The 20,000-nt window shown below is 47.1% G+C and overlaps 2 protein-coding genes across 2 annotated transcripts in view; one reads left to right on the top strand and one right to left on the bottom strand.

Annotated features, from left to right (window-relative positions):
* Positions 1–20,000, top strand: part of ctnna2 (catenin (cadherin-associated protein), alpha 2) — a 276,746-nt gene that overhangs the window by 179,720 nt on the left and 77,026 nt on the right. The window lies entirely within an intron of this gene.
* On the bottom strand, positions 12,976–16,227 carry lrrtm1 (leucine rich repeat transmembrane neuronal 1). Its single transcript, XM_056585961.1, has one exon. The coding sequence runs from the start codon at positions 15,914–15,916 to the stop codon at positions 14,324–14,326; it is 1,593 nt and encodes a 530-aa protein (XP_056441936.1). The 5' UTR covers positions 15,917–16,227; the 3' UTR covers positions 12,976–14,323.

Below are 20,000 nucleotides of genomic sequence, written 5' to 3'. Positions count from 1 at the left end.
CTTGGGAGAGGTGTGCTGCTACGGTACGGGCCGCCACGGTACAGATGCTAATGAGCCGAAAAGCGCACACGCACGGCTACGCAACCTGAGTTGGTTGACGTATAGTCCATGCGACGACCATGGACCTAATAAAGGCGACGAGCCTTCTTTCCCATTAAACGATAAACATGGCGTCAAGCGATGTTTACCCTTGTTTGCGTACTCGAAAAAAACAGCAGTGAGCGTGGGCTCTATCTGAGAACGGCTCCAAATAAGCAGCAGACTCAACAAAGTGCGAAATTGTGTTCTCTGTGTTGTTGTCCATTGTTGTTAAAACTCTGACTGGCGGCAGACTTTATTATGGTCCATGCAGCGGACGCTTGGTGCTGACGTGTTACGACGTGATGACGTATGTACAAGAGCCTACCGTGGCCAGGCCACAGTTGCGACGGCCAACGGCCACTGCCAGATGGCCTAGTGTGAGTGCAGGCCAGAGAACAATGGGGCCAGTTGAGCACGGTTAGGTGTGAAAACGGCCAACGGCCACGGCCAGATGGCCTAGTGTGAGTGCACCCTCAGTCCAGCCAGCTGCAGGAAGAGTTGTTGAGTCTTATAAAGTATCACCTCTGTGGTTGAACTGGTCTGTTGCTAGAGGAGCTGCTCCACTCTGCCAATGCGATCTATTGTCTTGTTGCCACAGTGGAAAGAGGCCGACCAGCGTTCCTTATGAGTCTGTTCAGCTGCAGCAACAATCATAGGTAGACACAATGTTTTGGTTTTAAGTTTGTTATTTCCATAAACCATTATCTAGGTAGTCTTGGACTGCTATATGAGCCTCTTTGTGAGTCAATAGTGAGCACAGTTAGCATGCTGGCACTCAATCTATTCATTATTGTCACTTTGTCTAGAAACTCATTGGGGAAACTACGCTAACCAGATTGACAGACAGACCGACATAACAAAATGAAAAATAATCATAAATCGCGGGTTATAGATTGGATAGCTGTTTAATTGTTCTAATAACAACTGTTTTGTTATGCAATCCTCACAAAGAAACATTTTTTAACGAGAAATCGTTAACAACTGCAGACATGTCTTTCAAATGGCCTGCACAGGGACACTCAAATACAGATTTCCTATACCCTAAAGCCCTTAGCTGCTAGAAAGGCAGTCATTAAATGAATAATTTACTAAACAGAAGATTATAATGTGGATGCAACAGGGTGCCGTTTCCTACTTTTCCCACTAAGAGAAGTGTGGCACCACGACCAGCCAGTAAACACTCGCTGGTGCTGTTTCAAGGCCGTTTGCCTCGTCCATGAACACACTCATCTGTGTTTTAAAGAGCAGTGCTCATTTGTTTTTGTATTTTATCGGATGGCTGGGAGAAATTATAACATTTTAAGAAAACCACAGTGATGGGTTAAGTGATCTGGGCGGGATTAAGTGGTATCTCCATGTTGTCGTTGAACAAACTGTTCCACATCCAAAATCCTGGTGTACTCTGAGTCTTTTTTTAGCACCTGTCTGTCTGCCACACACACACACCCACACACACACACAAGCAGATATGCACACATGCATGCACACACGCACACACACACACACACACACACACACACACACACACACACACACACACACACACACACACACACACACACACACACACACACACACATACACAGACACACACACACACACACACACACACACACACACACACATGCACACATTCGCAATCACACATGCACGTATGCACACACATGCTCAAGCAAACATGCACGTATGGACACAGACAATCACACACACAAACACCAAATGTTTGAAACTTAGGATGAACTTAAACTTACCCCTTAGGGTGGTGTTGTTTATCAGATACAGTTAATCAACTAGATTATCGCTGGCTGGGGGAGGGCATGAGTATTAATTGATCGAGGTCTGCCATGGAGGATAAGCTGCACTCTGACTGAACCAGGTAAACAAACACACATTTTAGGGGACCAAGTGCTCCAGTGTCGTTCCTCACCCAGCACTACAACCACGACAAACCTGTTCTAACTGCAAAGTGTGCAACCAAAGGATATGTGAGAGTGTCACACAGCCTTCACAGCCACACCTCCAGTGCCCCCCCCCCCCCCCCGCCCTATCAGTAAATCTCGTCAGTACCCCTTCATCCACACAAACCAGGAAGGTTTTCCTTGCCACTTCTGGTGTACTATTATCATCACTATTATTATTTCTTTGTTAACATTGTAATGGCCTAGGGGCGTTGAAGTTGAGGCATAAATCTGTCTCTGGTTTCAACTTCATTGTAATATTTCCCAAATGCAACAGTAATTCATCATTTTTTTGTACTTTAATGATGTGCACCAATCATCATACATCATTTGAGAAAATTCAACAAAATATGAATATTTTACAGTGTCATTTTTGTTTTGTATAACAAAGCAGAATCGGTATCACACTCCCCGCCCCCCCATTCCAAGTACCCCCGGGGACCTGCTGTGGTACCCACTAGGGAACACTGACCCCCTGCTGGGAGAAGAGAGAGAGAGAGAGAGAGAGAGAGAGAGAGAGAGAGAGAGAGAGAGAGAGAGAGAGAGAGAGAGAGAGAGAGAGAGAGAGAGAGAGAGACGAGAGAGAGAGAGAGAGAGAGAGAGAGAGAGGACAAGAGAGGAGGGAGAGAGTTACCTGTAACAGTGGAGTAATAGTAATAGTGTGGAGCAGCAAAATCTGTAACAGGCACAAGGACATATGCTTCAGCTCGCTAGCGTAAGCCCCTGTTCGTTCCGGCGCGCGGGGGGAGGGGGGGGGGGGCACGGCGGGTGCTAAGCAGGTCCTTAGGGATGGTGTACCTGAACCCAGATAACACCTTTCTTTTTTTATTTCCTACTTCTGGATGTCGGTTGGCTGATCAGGAACCTGTACCCCCCCTTCCCTCCCCCTCCCTCTCGGGACACTGACTGATTCAATATTCCAGCGATGTTTGATCCTGACCTTACCGTTGCATGTCCTTGGCACATGTAAACGCAGCAAATACCTTTTTCTTGTCCTTCTTCTCCTCGGATCGCAGGCTCCACTACATTTTAATGCTGCTTGTTCTTCTCAGTCCCGTTGTCAGAACAGCCCTCATCCGAGTTGGGGGGTGGGGGGGGGGGGTGGGGGGGGGTGGGGGGGGGGGGTGGGGGGGGGGTGGGGGGGGGGTGGGGGGGGGGAGCAGGGCTCAGGGTCGGCCATTTTGATTATAACAGTGATTGAATTTATCGCGGTTGGAAGCTGACACTTAATAGATAACGACTGCCTGGAATGCGTTGAGGCATAGGAGGGAAATGCATTTAATGATGTCCCGAAGCCTGTTTTGGTCATGCTAATAGAGCATCCGCTTAAACGCGACACAGGCACGCCCTGCTTTATCAGCCGTGCTATTTATAGGGATTAAAAAACAGAGACATCAACATACGGGCCAAGTCCAAATGTTAGAGACTGTATGTCTGTGTCACCATGCACAGCCCGGCCTCACATTTGAATCACCATCAGCCACCACCGGCTCCCCTTGTCTCGTAATGCACAGCTCTCGCGGAATAAAAAAGCTGTTTGTTTCTCTGTGGCTGCTTAACGGCGGAGCCGGAGCGAGCGTAGCATCAGTCATTGTGTTCTTAACTGCTGTCAGCACAAAGCCCTCGGCCCCTCAGTGACTACGCTCACTCTGATTGCTCCCCTTCATGCACTGGGGCCAGCAGCCACAATGTGTGTTTTCATTTACCTCTGTGTGTGTGAGCGGGGCGTCCTCACCGCCACACACACAGGGTCCCATTGTCTCAGCATCACACTGCTAATGACAAAACCACCTGGATGGTTTATTTTCTTTTATTATTGTTGTCTTTCGCTCTCTTTTATTATTGGAGAGATATTCACACAGACTGTATATTGGCCTATACATATATATATATAAATATATATTATGTATATATTAGGGGTGGAACGGTTAACCAATTTAACGGTTTGGTTCATTCGTGGTTCTTATCATTGTCGCAGTTTTCAGTTCTCCGCGGGTTCGTTTTTTGTAAGGCTTAGCAAAGCTTTTTTTACATATTAATATATTTAATATATATATATTATATAGCATTCTCCCCATATAATGTGTTAGTGCAGTTGTGCCTCCATGTAACATTGTGTATACAACTCAGGCATTTAATGTCTGAAACACTGTGATTGGTTAAAACATGTTCTCTTGGAACAACGCTTCAAAAAAGCGATACTGCAATATCAAGTGCTGTGTGGCGGAAGTCAGCCGCTTTCGTGGCCACTCTTTCGAGTCTGACTCGGTTACTGCACAGCTTCAACGTAAAGCGGGTCGCACACTAGACGAGCCATGGAGCGCTGTGCCGGGCAGCGTCCCTCTTTGCTTAACATAATGAATGGTAATTCTGGCAGGGCTGGAAGTTATAGCGCGGCTGTTTGGCGGCGCCGGTTTTGGATCTCTCATTGGAACCACGACCCGAGTCAGATCCAATGAAGACACGCTGCTTTCAACGTGTTGGAGGGTACTTCAAATGTTCTAGAAAGGTGGTACATTGTGCAGAGTTTCAATTTAGTTGCACGGCAGCACTTGTGATATACAAGAGCATGCAAAGAAATGCCCTATGATGGAATGCCAGCTAAGAAGAAAAAGAAGGGATCTAGGTTATGTTACCTTAGCAGCCTGATATGAGAAGGTAGGGCTTTTTGACATAGGAGGAGCGTAAGGAGTTGGATCATGAAGAAAGAGTTGTCGAAGCGCTGGCGGTAGAAAGAGCTTAATCGCTTCCTGCATGATCGTGCTCTAGTTTATATCAAGCGCTTTGCCGACACGAAGTGGCCTAAAATAAGTTATTCTGCATCAATGACGTTTGTTTTCATCAAATGAAAAAGGAAGCAGAAAATGTAAGTCTTGAGCCCTGCGAGAACAGCCAGCGGACTGTTCATCATCCCAGACTGAGAGGTTTCACTGGGTACCGTAATGTTGGCATCTTACCATTTTTTTTTTACTGAATTTACCAAACAATGCATACATGTCTCGAAACGGGACTAGCAAGCCGAACCAACAGATTCCTACTTTAACTGTTCCAATCCTAATATATATATATATATATATATATATATATATATATATATATATATATATATATATATATATAAATATATATTAGGAGTGGGGAAAATAATCGATTCTTCGATGCATCGCGATTCTCGCTAGAACGATTCTGTCTCGATGCAGATAAATTAATAATCGTAATAAAAATAAAAAATAAACTTTTTTTAATTTTATTTTTTTGTCTGCTACAACATTCTGTTCACCAGAGAGGGATACTTTTTGTAATTTTAAAATTATTGAATTCATCTTCAGTCTCTGTATTGGCCAATCTGATTTGTCATGACACGATTGCGATTCAGCCTACGCATAGCATGCGCGCAAACTCACAGCCAGACACAAGAACTCCTTCTAATTCAAGAGCAGCTTTTCCTTTAATGACATATTATTATCTTATCGTCTTATCGTTATCTTATTGTACAGCACTTTGGTCAGTCTATGCTGTGTGTAAATGTGCTCTATAAATAAAACTTACTTACTGACTTACTTACATAGAAAAGAAAGATTAGAAAGAAAATAAAACTGAACCCCATTTTTTGCATGCTTCCATATTGTGTTAAAATGCAAGCTGCATTGATTATTGCATTGTTCATAGCAAGTCATATTTGTGACAAAAGCTTTCTCTCTTATGAAATATTAGATAAGTTAATTCATCTGTTGATGTCTTTAATGATCATCACAAAAGTAGGAAGTGATTACCAAACTCTGAGTAGCAAACCCAGATGTATATATATATTTTGGAAAATCACGCATGGAAATGTACATAAAAAAATTGTTGCATCGATAATTGCTTCAGAATCGAATCGTTGACCTCATAATTGGAATCTAATCTAATCGTGAGGTGCCAAGAGATTCCGACCCCTAATATATATATATATATATATATATAGTATATGTTATGTTGTTATATTGAGCAAATTCACTATCCATGAACTAATCAAACTCAAACCGCAACCCATATTATAACCATATGTTAACCAAAAGTGACCTTTGTATTGAATCCATATTTAACCCTATTTAAACCCAGCGACCGCGTGCTCCCGCTGACATCGCCCGCCTGTGTTTAGACGGGACCACACAGGGCTGCATTAGGACACTGATGCATAGGAATTTGTTACGCTCATTTTATTAGCTTGTTGTTGGTGTCCATGTTGTTGTTTTTTGCTGATGTGTTGTGTGTTGAACGTTGTGTTTGCATTAATTATACACATCTACTTCACTATAATGCTAGGCTTGCATAATTCCCGTTAATGCGGTGATTGAGACAATCAGCACAGAGGACCTGGTGTGCATTGTTGGAGAAGAGATTTGTATAGCAAATACCAACTTATCTCTTTTAATATCAGGAGGATGCCAGCTGATCACCATGCCAACAGGTGGCCATAACCCTGTCATACCAGCTGTGTGAGGTTTATCTTTAAGTCCATCCAATGTTAGAGTAATCTCCCCCATGCTGGTTTCCACACGTGCGCTGATCTCTCAATGGCCTCGGCCGTCCGTGGAACCTAACTCGGCTCCCAGGACGCCCGCTCAGACACTCCAGGAACAACCTCGACAGGAGACATCCTCCACTGTACTCCCATGTGACGAAGGCCATAAAAGGCAAGGAAAATATCACACCTTTTAACAAGTCTCTCCCTTCTCTCTCTCTCTCTCTCTCCCCCTTTATGTGGATCCATCCATCATCCCGTGCACACTGTTCGCCCTGACAGGTAAGTCTACCTTTTATGTGTGGTTTGAAGCCTCTAGGTAGAACTCAATTAGGCCCCTACTGCTTCGATGAGGACGTTCTGCCGCCGTGGCCTCTCGACGAGTCACTGCATCACCGGTGCATTTTTGCACACACAAAAGCCCCCAACGTATTCCTTAGGCGTAACTGACACTCCGACAACGGGGCAATCCCATTTATACGGCCCAGCTCATTGGCTAGCGGCGAGATGCCAATCTGAAGCCCCACAGATAGGGTGCCGGAGAAGGGGGAGCGAGTGGCTGGAATACCATTTATTCACCGTGACACTGATCAGATAAATGGAAAATGATAAATGTCGTCTATTTTTACTCCCGCCTCACTTCCCCCCCCCCCCCCCCCCCCCCCCCGTACCCAGACACCAGGCCCGGCGGGCCGCCTCTCCTCTCTCCCCGCTACCTCTCGCTGCTTCGCTTGGGCAGAGTGTTTCCTCGCTCAAATTAAATTCTGTTTTGATTTAACGGCTTGTGAACGTTAAGCAGGAGTCATGATGCAGCTGTCTACGTGATTTATTCAGTCGGAGCCGCGGCTGGGCCCAGCGTGCGGCGAGGCTGGGACCAGTGTGGGAAAGAAACTGAAGGAGGGCCTGGCGGGATATTTCTGACAACAATTAGTCACCTGGAAATCAATCAGCTCTAATGGCGCTAGTTTCATCTCCCAGCAGCCAGCGGGCCCCAGGTGATGCCGATGGCACTGCGGGCCCTTGTGTCGGTTTAAGACAGGTTGCTTAGCCTTCGGGGTGTGCTTCATAGAATGGTGGATCAGATGACGTTTTTGATTTAAGCCATTTATGTCCGGTTATTTATGTTGTAGACATGATGGTGCAGTGTGTGACTCTCTGTTGAAACACTGTGGGTTTCAAACCCCCATGTCTGCCTGAGTCTTGTAACAGCCTTGCCTACCTCATCCATGAACTGTGTTGTTTTGATTGATATCCTGCTGTTGAAAAAGCCATTCTCTTTCAATAACGGTGCACCCCGGAGAGGATTATTCCGCTTTAAAACACACTCACCACCGATTATCGGAATGATGTGTTTTCATCCACGGCGTTATGTCTTCTCTTTTCGACCTAATCAGCTGGTAACAAACAATATTCTGGAGCACATTTTTTCTGCATGTTGTTTCTTTTGCATATTGTTTTAAGGGAACAGCTGGTTGATAGTCGTTTTCTGAATCTATAAAAGGGAGTGGTCTCCCCCTGTTTGAAAAACAATGCCCACCCACAGAAGGTCGTTTCTCATCGGCAGGTTTACTAATGATGCGGTATAAGTTGAATTACTGCATAGTGAACCATTGTGTATCGCCCTGGGTAATAATAATAATAAATAACATTTATATAGCGCTTAATATGGTACTATTATATAGTACCATATAGCAGATCTATCCGGCCACTTTCTGCGTAATGTAGAACATACCCAGGGAGCCGTCGTTAAAGCTATGACTCTTTCTATATTTATGTAACGGGTAGAATTCCCTTCACGAACCCACTGGCGGCGGTCAACCGTAGAGTGGGGCCTCCTCATCAACGCGCCGTAATTGGCCTCCTCCTGGTAACTCTGATAGATATATATATATATTAAAACAATTACAGTGTGACAAAAGCATTTCTAAAGGTGAGGGTCCTGTGGTTCCACCTTGCACATTACTCAGCTCAACAAAGTGCTACCATTAACTCCCAGGACACAAAGGACGACTCTGCCACGGGCCAAATTGGCTATACTGTTAACTTTGTATAAATGCTATGTATGTAATCATCGGTCTTATTATGGGGTGGGAGACCTCTAGCCCTTACCGGCCTCTCACAGAGGGCACCGTGACCTACATCATCCAACAAGAAACAGTTAAAACAACGCTTTTAGAAGTTGATCGTTTAAGGGAACAACAACCGTGGAAATCCTATCAGTGGTCAGATTTACAGATTTAGTCCCCCCCCCTCTCCCCATTGGTCAGGCCCATGTGCTCCTGCCTTCACCTCTCATTCTTCATCGCCTCCTACTCTACCTACCTCTCCCCAGTGTTCGGCTGTGGCGCGACCTCCCTCGCTCCCAGCTGACCGGGGTCACGAGGTGCAGGTGTTGACTCTGTGAAGACCTTTGGTTCACTGCGGCATGGACCTGCAGTGGCCCACGGAGCCCGGGGTGATGATGACGCCTGTGTCTTACAGTAGCTGGCGTTGTGTTGTGTGTGTTTCCGTGGTCGGCGTTCTGCTGTGTGTGTGTTGGCGTGCTCGTTGTGCACCCACAGTTGTTCATTTCGGTGGAATGGTAAAATTGAGAGCGTTTGCACCCGAGATTTATTGGAGTCGCAGCGCAATGACTCATTGCGGTAACTACTATTATCTCAATCGCCTATAGATCATCTTGAGACCAGGGAGTACACACACATTCACACAAACACACACACAACCACACACACACACACAGTCAAAACATTGAATTTACTATAAGCGTTATATATGTCTTCGCATGAATACATTCTCCCATGGAGGATACCAGGGCTTCAGTGTTGGAGGAGGAAAAAACAAAACCAGCGCTATACATTGCTGTGACGCGTCCAGTCTGTACCAACGTTATCCATCCCACAATGGATGAACGAGTTGGGCCTGTAGGCTAGCACGAGGACCATTGAAACCCGGCTGTCGTGTATTGATTGAGCCACTGACCCCTGTGTTTTATGATGATTAATGCAAGGCAGATCACCGGGGGCAATCCATATGTCTGTTTAACATTACGCCCCATGCCATCATATGAACACATTTAAAAACCCATCATGATACAGGATCTATTACCGCAAATAACTCCTCCTGTGTCTCATGTCATAGATTTTAATTTTCCTTTTCATATCTGGAGTAGCTTGGGGAACTATGTGTTTTACATCCATATGGTGATGTAAAGGAGTGTGTAGAGAGAGATAGGTGGACCATCGTGAATGGGATTATGTGTGGCATGCAAGCCTCCAAACAAATAATATTAACGTCAACAAATACAGTAGCAACATCATAACTAATAGGCAGATATGTTACCATGTGTCGTCATTTGACCAGAGATTGGGTTGGCTGTTCAAGATGAGTTTGCCATGTGGATGGAAGTAAAAAAATAATTAATGGAGGAAGTAGAAATTGTAAATTCTATGTGACACTTTCTGTGGACTGCTTCTCCGTGGCTCTTCTTTCGGCGGTTGCTTCTCCGTGGCTCTGGGGATCGGCCAGTGCTGAGAAGGGGGACCGCAGGGGGTTGCCGGGGGAGAAGGGAGAAAGGAGGAGATGGGAGATGGGATGAGCGTTAGAGGTGATGAGATCGACACTTCGCTGCCTCAAATATTGATCGGGGTGAACAGATGGCCGAAGAGGGAACGGTTGGCACCCTCGATGTGTCGTCGTCCACCGTGACGACCGTCAGGGCCGTGCGACCTGCCCCGCACACACTGCTCACCCCTGACACGGGAACGCGTCCCGCCATCAGCAGGCCAGTTGACGCTTGTTAGTTAATGCTGCCTCCAGCACAATGACAGACAGCGGTCTGATCGATGGCCCTTTCTGGACGCCAGCTTTATCAATTAATTTTCAAGTGTTTGTTTTTTGTCTATGAGTTACCCTGTGCTCGCCCCCGAATGCGGGCTGGTCCAGCATTCTTTTTTAATCAAATCATTTAATTGTGCATTGTGATAATGATGAAAGCATTTTTTATAAAAATAAACGCACGTGTTCCCACACACACGCACACACACACACACACACACACACACAAATACACACACACACACACACACACTTGTGCCAGCACATAAAAACACTTTTATGTTTTGCTTTTAATAATTTGACTCTTAATGTATTCCAAACACACACACACACACACACACACACACACACACACACACACACACACACACACACACACACACACACACACACACACACACACACACACACACACACACACACACAGCAGGAGCAGTTGTGAACTAGTGCTAATGTGTGCTGGCAGACTTAAGGTGTGACCTTTAGCTTAGACAGGAGCCTGCGTGTTAGCAGCCACCTGATAGGCTAACCCCACGTCTGCAAGCTCTTATTTATTGTCCTGACCTCTGTACTCCCGGTGAATAACTTTACATGAATAAACCCCTGTAGCTGCACCCCCCCACAGAGCGCAGCCTCCACACTGCACCACAGGACGCCTTGCTCTGTGTGCTTCATAACTCACCACACACCATACACACCGTGCGTCTATGTCTACACACCATAGACATAGACGCACCCACACGCAGACAAACACACAGATACAGACTTATACATAGCCGTATGCACACACGCACGCACGCACGTGCACACACACACACACACGCACACACAAACACACACACAAATAGATGCACTTGTACACAAAAACACACGTACACACACATTCAGACACACGGGCGCATAGATTCAGACACAGAAACACCCAGTGAGACAGACAGACACCAACACACATAGACTCAGTCATACGACACACAATCACAGACAAACAGAAACACTTATACATACACATACTACACACACATATTATCTGACACACACACACGCACACACAGATTGACGTAAATAAACACAGGCCATGTGTATATCATATGGTCACTTTGTTCTGTCCCTGGCAGTCCAGTCTTCAGCCACATGCTGCAGTCTTGTCCTCCAGCAGGGCTGCTGTATTAAGGTCCGTCCTGAAGACCAGTCTTCAGCCACATGCTGCAGCCTTGTCCTCCAGCTAGTCTGCTGTATTATGGTCCGTCTTTGAGACCAGTCTTCAGCGACACGCTGCAGTCTTGTCCTCCAGCCAGTCTGCTGTATTATGGTCTGTTTTTACGACCAGTCTTCAGCCACATGCTGCAGTCTTGTCCCTCTGCTTATTTAAGGCGCATCAACATCAAATCACCATCAGCCGCATCGCTCGCCAATATTTACTCATTCCCAGCCACAGACAACAGCACACATTCACATGCAGTGCTTGACTTTTTGAGGTTCCTTGAAGGACATTCAGGAAGTGGCTGTAATTAAAATGGCTGGGGGAGGACTGTGGGAATTGAAATGCGCCCCAGGGTGCATGTTGTTGCCCCCCTCTCTGCACACCGTCGCTGCAGACGGCATACGTATATGTCACGCATGGACGCGATTAGCAACCATGCAGGAGCTCAAAGTGGAACAGCAACTGCCAAAGCAGTTTTATGAATAACAAGTGGATCATGAATCACACATGGACCCAAACTTGTCTCCCCTACTCCCCACAGCACATCCCAGAGCTTAAAAGGGCCTTTTTTTATAGACGACCCTCATGCAATTATCGATTTCAATATGAAAACGCATGTATTAGAGTCTTAACCATCTGTTACTAGTAAAGCCAGAGTGTGGCGGTACGAATGATAGCTTGTGAAAGATAAATAGCTATTGATTAAAGAGAGGCGCTTATGTTACACAACACATCGGAAAGTGGCATGCTACCTCATCCAATTAAAATGAGTCAATTTCAGCTAATTCAATGAACTTCCATTTGATCACCATGCATCTTATATTAATATTCATCGTATTGTTAATCTTGTTTTGACCAGAGCAGTTCAACATGCATACGCACACACACTCACCCCCACCCCACACACACAAACACACAAAATGCAGAGTCACACACACCCACGCATGCACCTAGGCTGTGTAAGGCATTCTAGAATGATCATCGTAAATTTGATTGATTTTGCATGCCAGCAATGCAGGTTGAGTAATTGCTCTGTTGTTAATTCCATTGATCTGTGCTCTGCCTGTGCGTTGGTTTGTGTGTGTGTGTGTGTGTGCGTGTGTGTAGGTGTGTGTGTGAGTGTGTGTGTGTGGGTGTATGTGTGTACGTGAGTCTATATTTTCTGCATATATGCATGTGGATGTGACTGTATGAGTTGTGCCCCGGTGTTGCTGCTGCTGCAGAACGCCACGCTACTCTCCTCCAAAGCGGTCAGATTACAGCGACAGTATTAAACACACACCAGAGAGCACTCTCAGTACTCTCCCTCCTCGCTATCCTAACAACCCCTTATTATTAATAAAAACACATCAGGCAGTGAGCTCATGAATACAAAACAACACAAGGTATTCCTCGCAATGGCCGTGTATTTAACAAACATAGTTCACATCACATGTAAGTACAGTCAGGAAAGATGTGTGTTAACGTTTATTCTTTTTTTTTGAAGACAAAAAGCCACAGCCGTTTGTTCCTTAAACAAAGCTATTTTAGAACACCATTTTGATTTGAATGAGTGCAGCTCAGGCATTTGCGGTCTTCAATGTGCCTCGTTTGGTGAGAGAAGGCATAGCCGATGCATTACAGCGAATGGCTGAGAGAGAGAGGGAGAGAGAGAGAGTCGGGGCCGCTCGGCGTTGGATCTTCAGTGTTTTACTCTGTTTGCTGGGGTGGCACACAAATCATGGTATAATCATATGGAAGTATGGTGACGGATTAAAATGCAATAGATCAATTTAATCTATTCACAGAAAGGAAATGGAAAGGAAGGAAAGCAACCACAACATTGATAGCGAGCCAACACAGTAAATGACCAAACAGCGTACATGAGAGTTGAGTGATAAGATCTGTAATTCAGATCAGGACTTTTAACATTGAAATGTTATCCCATTTTACCCTCCTCCCTTTTTTTTCTTGTTATTTTCATGTTTTTTTTTTCTGGTATCTCAGAGGCTCACAGGCAGACAACACTCTTCCTAGCTCAGAAAAATGCATTCCTCATCATTTACACACTTCCAGCCGTCTCACACACCAAGTACTTCACTGTGAATAGCAATTAATTTATTTAAACATGTTTTGTAGTTTACAAAAGAAATAGAATAGCATCTTGCAATCTTTTTTCCCCCACAGTTGCATTTCTGCTCTTAAACGTATTTTACACAGGTTCTTTTTTATAATCTTTACACTTCTTCCAAACTTAAACATCTTCGATATATATTTCATACGTGTGTCTCATTGTCAAATGTTTATCATAATATAAATTGTGTCGATTTTTTTTCTTCTTCTTCTTTAGACGTGTCCACAGTTTGTGTTTTTAAACTATATCTCAATTTCCTGAAGTAGAAAGACACATTAAAGCTGAAATATCCAGTGTTTGTGTGAAAGAATAGTCTTGCGTGGTCACACCATAGTTCCTCTCAGGGTAGGCAACAGGTCCAGAGTCACATGGGCCCATGTAGGGCCTGTCCTCCCTCGATCCCCAGTTATATCCAGTGTGAAGTCCAGTGAAATCCAGTGAAACGCACACGAGAAAAGCACAGTGAGACGAACCGTCCCTTTATTCCTTTGCATCGCATAATATCTCCCTCACAAATATATCCAAAAAGGGGTGGCTGGGCTGAGGGGGAGAGGAGGAAAGCAGGGGGGAGGGGTCGGGGGTCGTGTATCCATAATAATCACAGTTAAACACATACTCACAAAGCAGGGCTCTCAAACCTCACACTCCCTAGAAGCGGGCTGCTGGCATGTACAGGAGCCGTACTCGTTGATGATGACCAGGGCCCCCTCGATGTGGTTGGGTTTATAGTCAACGTAGTACTCCGGTGTGGAGATGGCAGCCATTTGCTGCATGCTCTGCTTCTGCTTCTGCTTGCGCCGCTGGCTGGTGAAGCACTGCCGCAGCTGCCTGATCCCGGCCGGGAAGCACTTCCAGGCCACGTAGAGCATGAGCACCACGATGAGGAAGGAGAAGATGAGCGCCATGGTGCCCGTCACCACCTTGTGGATCTGCATGGTGCTCTCCAGGTCGTCCATGTCGCCGCCGGCGGGCTCCGTGAAGGAGCCCGTCGCCGACTCCCCGCCCTTGCCCTCGTAGGGGCCAAGGGTGAAGGGCCCCACCAGGACGCTGCCGCCGCCGCTGCCCCGGGCCCGGTCCCGCGTGGAGGCGTAGGGCCCCGCCGTGGTGACCTCCGAGGGGGGGTCCTCGCAGAGCTGGAAGGCGTAAACGGCGTCCAGCACGTCCTCCCCCTGGGCGATGTCCGGGCTGGAGCACATGAGGGTGCTGTCCCGCTGGCCCCGGAAGGCGCTCAGCCAGGAGGCCAGGGCGCACACGTTGCGGTTGCACTCCCAGTCGTTCCCCGCCAAGGTGATACTATCCAGGGAGGCCCAGGAGTCCAGTATGCGCGGCTCCACGGCACTCAGCCGGTTGGAGTCCAGCATGAGCACCTTCAGGTGGGGGGTGCTCTCGAACACGTGGGGCTCGATGTACTCGATCTCGTTGCCCGACAAATCAATCTTTTCCAGGTACTGCCAGGTCCAGTCCAGGGTGCTCACCATGATGGCGGCGCGGTTGTTGTGCATATACAAAGTACGCAGGGCGCTCAGGCGGGGGAAGTGGGCCAGGTTGACTTTCACCAGCTCGTTGTGCTCCAGATGCAGCTCTGTGAGCTTGAACAGCCCGGCGAAGGAGTTCCGCGCCAGGCTCTGTAGCTGGTTGTATCCCAGGTCCAGGAACTGCATGCTCCTGCAGTCCTGAAAGATCCGCACAGGCACAAATTTCAGAGCGTTGTAGCGCAGATGCAAATTAGTCAGCTTCCTCAGGCCGTGGAACAGGTCGGGCTCCAGGGCTTGCAGACGGTTGTACGATAGATCCAGAATGCGGAGGTTGGGGAGGGGCCTGAAGGTGGCGTTGGGCAGGCTCTCGATGCGATTGCTGCTCAGGTCCAGCTCCTTGACCCGCCGCAGCCTATCGAAGGCGCCTTCCTCTACCAGGTCGATGTTGTTGTGGTCCAGGTAGAGCCAGGTGAGCTGCGCCAGGCCGGCCAGGTGGCCCTCGCGCAGCTCCGTCAGGTTGTTCTCCCGCATGGACAGGCCCATGGCGCTGCTCAGGTTGCGGGGGATGTCAGTGAGGTTGAGCCCCTCGCAGTACAGCAGCTTGCTGTCGCAGCGGCACTGCCTCGGACAGCCCCCCTCCGCCTGGGCCGCCGTCCGCAGGAGCAGGCCCAGAGAAACCAGTATCAGCCCCGTGGGTTTCCTCAGTGGCCACTTTAAATACAGACCAATTAGGAGGAAATCCATCAGCATAAATATCCAAGTATGTTGCCGAGAAAATGTCCATCGAACCGCTCTGGATAGGATGTTGTCACGTCTCACATCATAATGAGCAGGATGGCTCTCGCAGAAACCAGCAGCGATGCCTCTAATCCTTCCCCGTCCCCGGTTCCCTATGTTGTTGTAGAAAAAGGAGGTAGGTATGATTTATTTTTCTCTTTCTCTCTCTCTCTCTCTCTCTCTCTCTCTCTCTCTCTCTCTCTCTCTCTCTCTCTCTCTCTCTCGCTCTCTCTCTCGCTCTCTCTCTCGTTCTCTCTGTTGCGCTTGTCTATCGACTCGGGGTAGCGTCCCTTTTGGAAAACAACAAACCTAGCGGAGTCCCTCTTGTCATGTCAGATATCAAACGGCAAGGAGGTGGGGGGGAGGGGGGGGGCGCGACGGTGGCGGTGGCGGTGGTGGGGGCCGAGAATATGTCTTCATTGAAGTGATCTGTCATGAAAAAAGAGTCCTACTCACCCCTAACCAGAGGCGGACCACCTCCATTCAGCTGCTGCCTTTGTGCCCTGCCACTAATTATGTGCGGGTCTAGAAAAGACCCCAGTGTGGTCGCAATGTCCCCCCCTCCTCCTCCTCCTCCCCTGCACCCCTTTCAGCGGACACTGGGTCCTGGCAGGCGTACAATGTCTCAGTTCTCCTCAAGTGAAAGAGCCAGGGAGAGGAGAGAGCGCAAGAGAAGGAGAGAGCAGGGGAGAGCGGAGAGAAGGGGAGACAGGAGGGAATCAAGGGGGTCGCGGAGGAGGTTGTCTTCAGCGAGGCGCGAAGAAGTGCAGGTTATCCCCCCGCCGCGTCCGCATGCGTGAGCACTGTGTCCACCGCGGCGGCCGGCGCTCCTCTGCAGTCCTCCGCTGCGACGACCAGAAGGCAGGAGGCACCGCCGCGGAGATAGCGGGCGAGAGGCAGGAGAGCGAGAGAGAGAGACAGAGAGAGAGATATGGAGAGAGGGGGAGAAAATAACAAGAAGGGAGGAAAAAAATGAATACCAACAGATCGGTATTGCCCTCGCCTCCTACTCCACCTCCTCTCGATTTCTTTTCGTCGTCGCGCTAAAGTTTCAATGGATCTGACAACCGGAATGGACGTGCGTCACCGTGATAAATCACTGACTTTTGCGGTTAAAATCCACTCAGGTGTGCGGCCATCACTCTCTCCACAACATGCTCCTCTGTTGTGAGAGGGAGACGGGGAGCGAGCGTCGTGCGTGTGCGTATGCCTTCAGCGGTGGTAGTCCTCATTCAGGGTCTCTCTCTGGCGCGCGCGTGGTAAGAAAGATTCCCGGCTGCATGTCGGAGCTGCGGTCTCTGGCTCCCTCTGCACTGCCCTGTTTTTCCTCCGTCTCCAGTCGGCTGTAAGGGGCTGTCGAGGGGGTTGGGTGCGGGGCCGTCGGGGGTGGGGCTGTGGATGTCGGGGCGGAGAGCGTCAGCGGGTTCGATTCCCAGTAGCAGACTAGTGATCTGCTAGAGCATGCACAGGCACCTTCTGCTCACTGAGTGTCGTAAGCCACTCACGATTCAGACCGCTCTCGCTCTCTCGCGCACGCTCTCTCTCTCGCCCTCTCTCTATCTCTCTCTCTCTCTCCCTTAGTCTCTCTCGCTCGCTCCCCTCTCCTGTCCTTTTCTCTCCCGCCTTACTGCTCTCTCGCTCTCTCTCTCTCTCTCTCTCTCTCTCTCTCTCTCTCTCTCTCTCTCTCTCTCTCTCTCTCTCTCTCTCTCTCTCTCTCTCTCTCTCTCCCCCTCCCTCTTGCTCATCCCTCCTCTTTTCTTTTGCTGTGTTTTTCTCAGTGTCAGTGAGACATTTACATATCCAAAAGGGGGTGGGCTAAAACTAGGGCTTTAATGAAATCACAATTCAGACCTCTCTCTCTCTCTCTCTCTCTCTCTCTCTCTCTCTCTCTCTCTCTCTCTCTCTCTCTCTCTCTCTCTCTCTCTCTCTCTCTCTCTCTCCGTGTGTCTCTCTCTCTCTCTCTCTCTCTCTCTCTCTCTCTCTCTCTCTCTCTCTCTCTCTCTCTCTCTCTCTCCGTGTGTCTCTCTCTCTCTCCGTGTGTCTCTCTCTCTCTCCGTGTGTCTCTCTCTCTCTCCGTGTGTCTCTCTCTCTCCGTGTGTGTCTCTCTCTCTCTTTCTCAGTCTCTCTGTGTCTGACTCTTTCTCAGTCTCACTATCTTTTACTGCCTCTCTCCGCCTCTTACTCTATCTGTGCCTCCTTATCCCAATTCAATCACATTATTTGTACACAGGATATAGATACGTGGATAGATAGCGAGGGAGAGAGGGAGCGGTTAGATAGATAGATAGATAGATAGATAGATAGATAGATAGATAGATAGATAGATAGATAGATAGATAGATAGATAGATAGATAGATAGATAGATAGATAGATAGATAGATAGATAGATAGATAGATAGATAGATAGATAGATAGATAGATAGATAGATAGAGGATTTGTTTATATTTTTATATGTTGCGATTTTCTTCTCTCCTCTTTAGTCTGCGTCTCGTTTTCATATACTGCACGTACACCATATACAGTATATTATGAAGAGGTATAAATAACCCACATTTTATGAACACGTTTTTGTCAGTGGAAGAGACAATGGTTCAGGAAGTCAGGGCTACATTATACCGTTCTGCGTTTAATCATCCAGCCCTGTAGCCTGGCGCTGCATATCACGGTCAATTAGTCTGTTGATGTTGGTTTGGAATACAGATCTAATCATGTCGCCCCCTGGCAATATCCAGTAACAGGGATATTCCGCCCTGTTATTCCCCTGTCATGACACAAGCCCCTTGTCATCCCCCTGCCCATTCATTTCCAAGGACAATGGGCTGTGACAACACCTTCCATGGTCTAAACACGGAGCACCCAGCAGACATGCGTTCAGCCGTGCCCACCCACCCTCCTTCTCCCTGCTCTCTGTTTCTCCTCCTCCCTGGACTCCAATCTTAAATCTTCCTTTCATCCATCCCTCAAACATCAAGCCTCGTGTCCACTGTGGTGTTGAAGCAGCATTAATAATGGATGCATTTGACAACCTGCTGGCCCGTGGCCATGTCACTTTCTTTTTTGTATTGCAGCAATTGGATTAATGTTGCATCACTTTGGACAGACAACATGTTGTATGGTTCAGTTTAACCTTTATGATCGCGAGGTCCTGCAGAGAGGGGAACAATGCATTCAGCATGAGATGGCAAATTAAATATACGAGATGAAATGCTGTTTGATTTATATAGATATTTAGATATTTTTATATATATATAGTTGATTTGATCTCAAAGTCTACTGTACTCCTTTTCAATACAATCATTCTTCTGATTTATGCTCGAGATTGTGTTGCCCAGTCCAACTTATATTTTATTCATTTATATTATATTTTATATATGATCTGTATAAGATAGTTGAACAATAAATATTTTTTTTATCTATACCGTGTATATATATATATATATATATATATTAAAAAAAATAATAGATATATATATAGATATACTGTCTATTTTGTGTGGGCTTCTTGGAATATCGTAACCTACTTGACAAGAAGGGGTGACTGAATGAATGACTGTATATCCCGGTTATATCGACATCTAAAATGTCCATCTTCTCGGTCAGTTTTACAAACAGAAAGACATGACTGGCCATAAAAAGGCAATATCCTTCAAAATGATGTTCTCATGTTGCCGTTGCTATTTTTCCTGAGTCATAAAACAGGAGTGCTTCCTCAGCCAATAGCATGATGCAGTGTAATGGCTTGACATGGCTGACAGGAGGTGAGAACATCCACCATGTCTGTTTTAACTGCCGCAATAGCTGTGGCTCTCCTGTTGTACATACAGTGTGCAAGTGGAGGCACATGTGTGCACAAACATATACATACAGACACACACACACAAACACGCATGCACGCACACGCGCACACAGGTGCAGGCACAGACACATACTCACTTGTGTGCACTCACACATGCATGCACACACACAAACAGGCAGACAGAGTTACACACAAACACGTGTATGATATGTTCACACATATAGACACTCACACAGACGTATGCGCACACATGCGTGCA

The sequence above is a fragment of the Gadus chalcogrammus genome, chromosome 3 (genome assembly GCF_026213295.1).
Source record: "Gadus chalcogrammus isolate NIFS_2021 chromosome 3, NIFS_Gcha_1.0, whole genome shotgun sequence".
Taxonomy (NCBI): Eukaryota; Metazoa; Chordata; class Actinopteri; order Gadiformes; family Gadidae; genus Gadus; species Gadus chalcogrammus.
The sequence above is the reverse complement of the archived record's forward strand: the minus strand, read 5'-3'. Positions and strand labels throughout refer to the sequence as shown.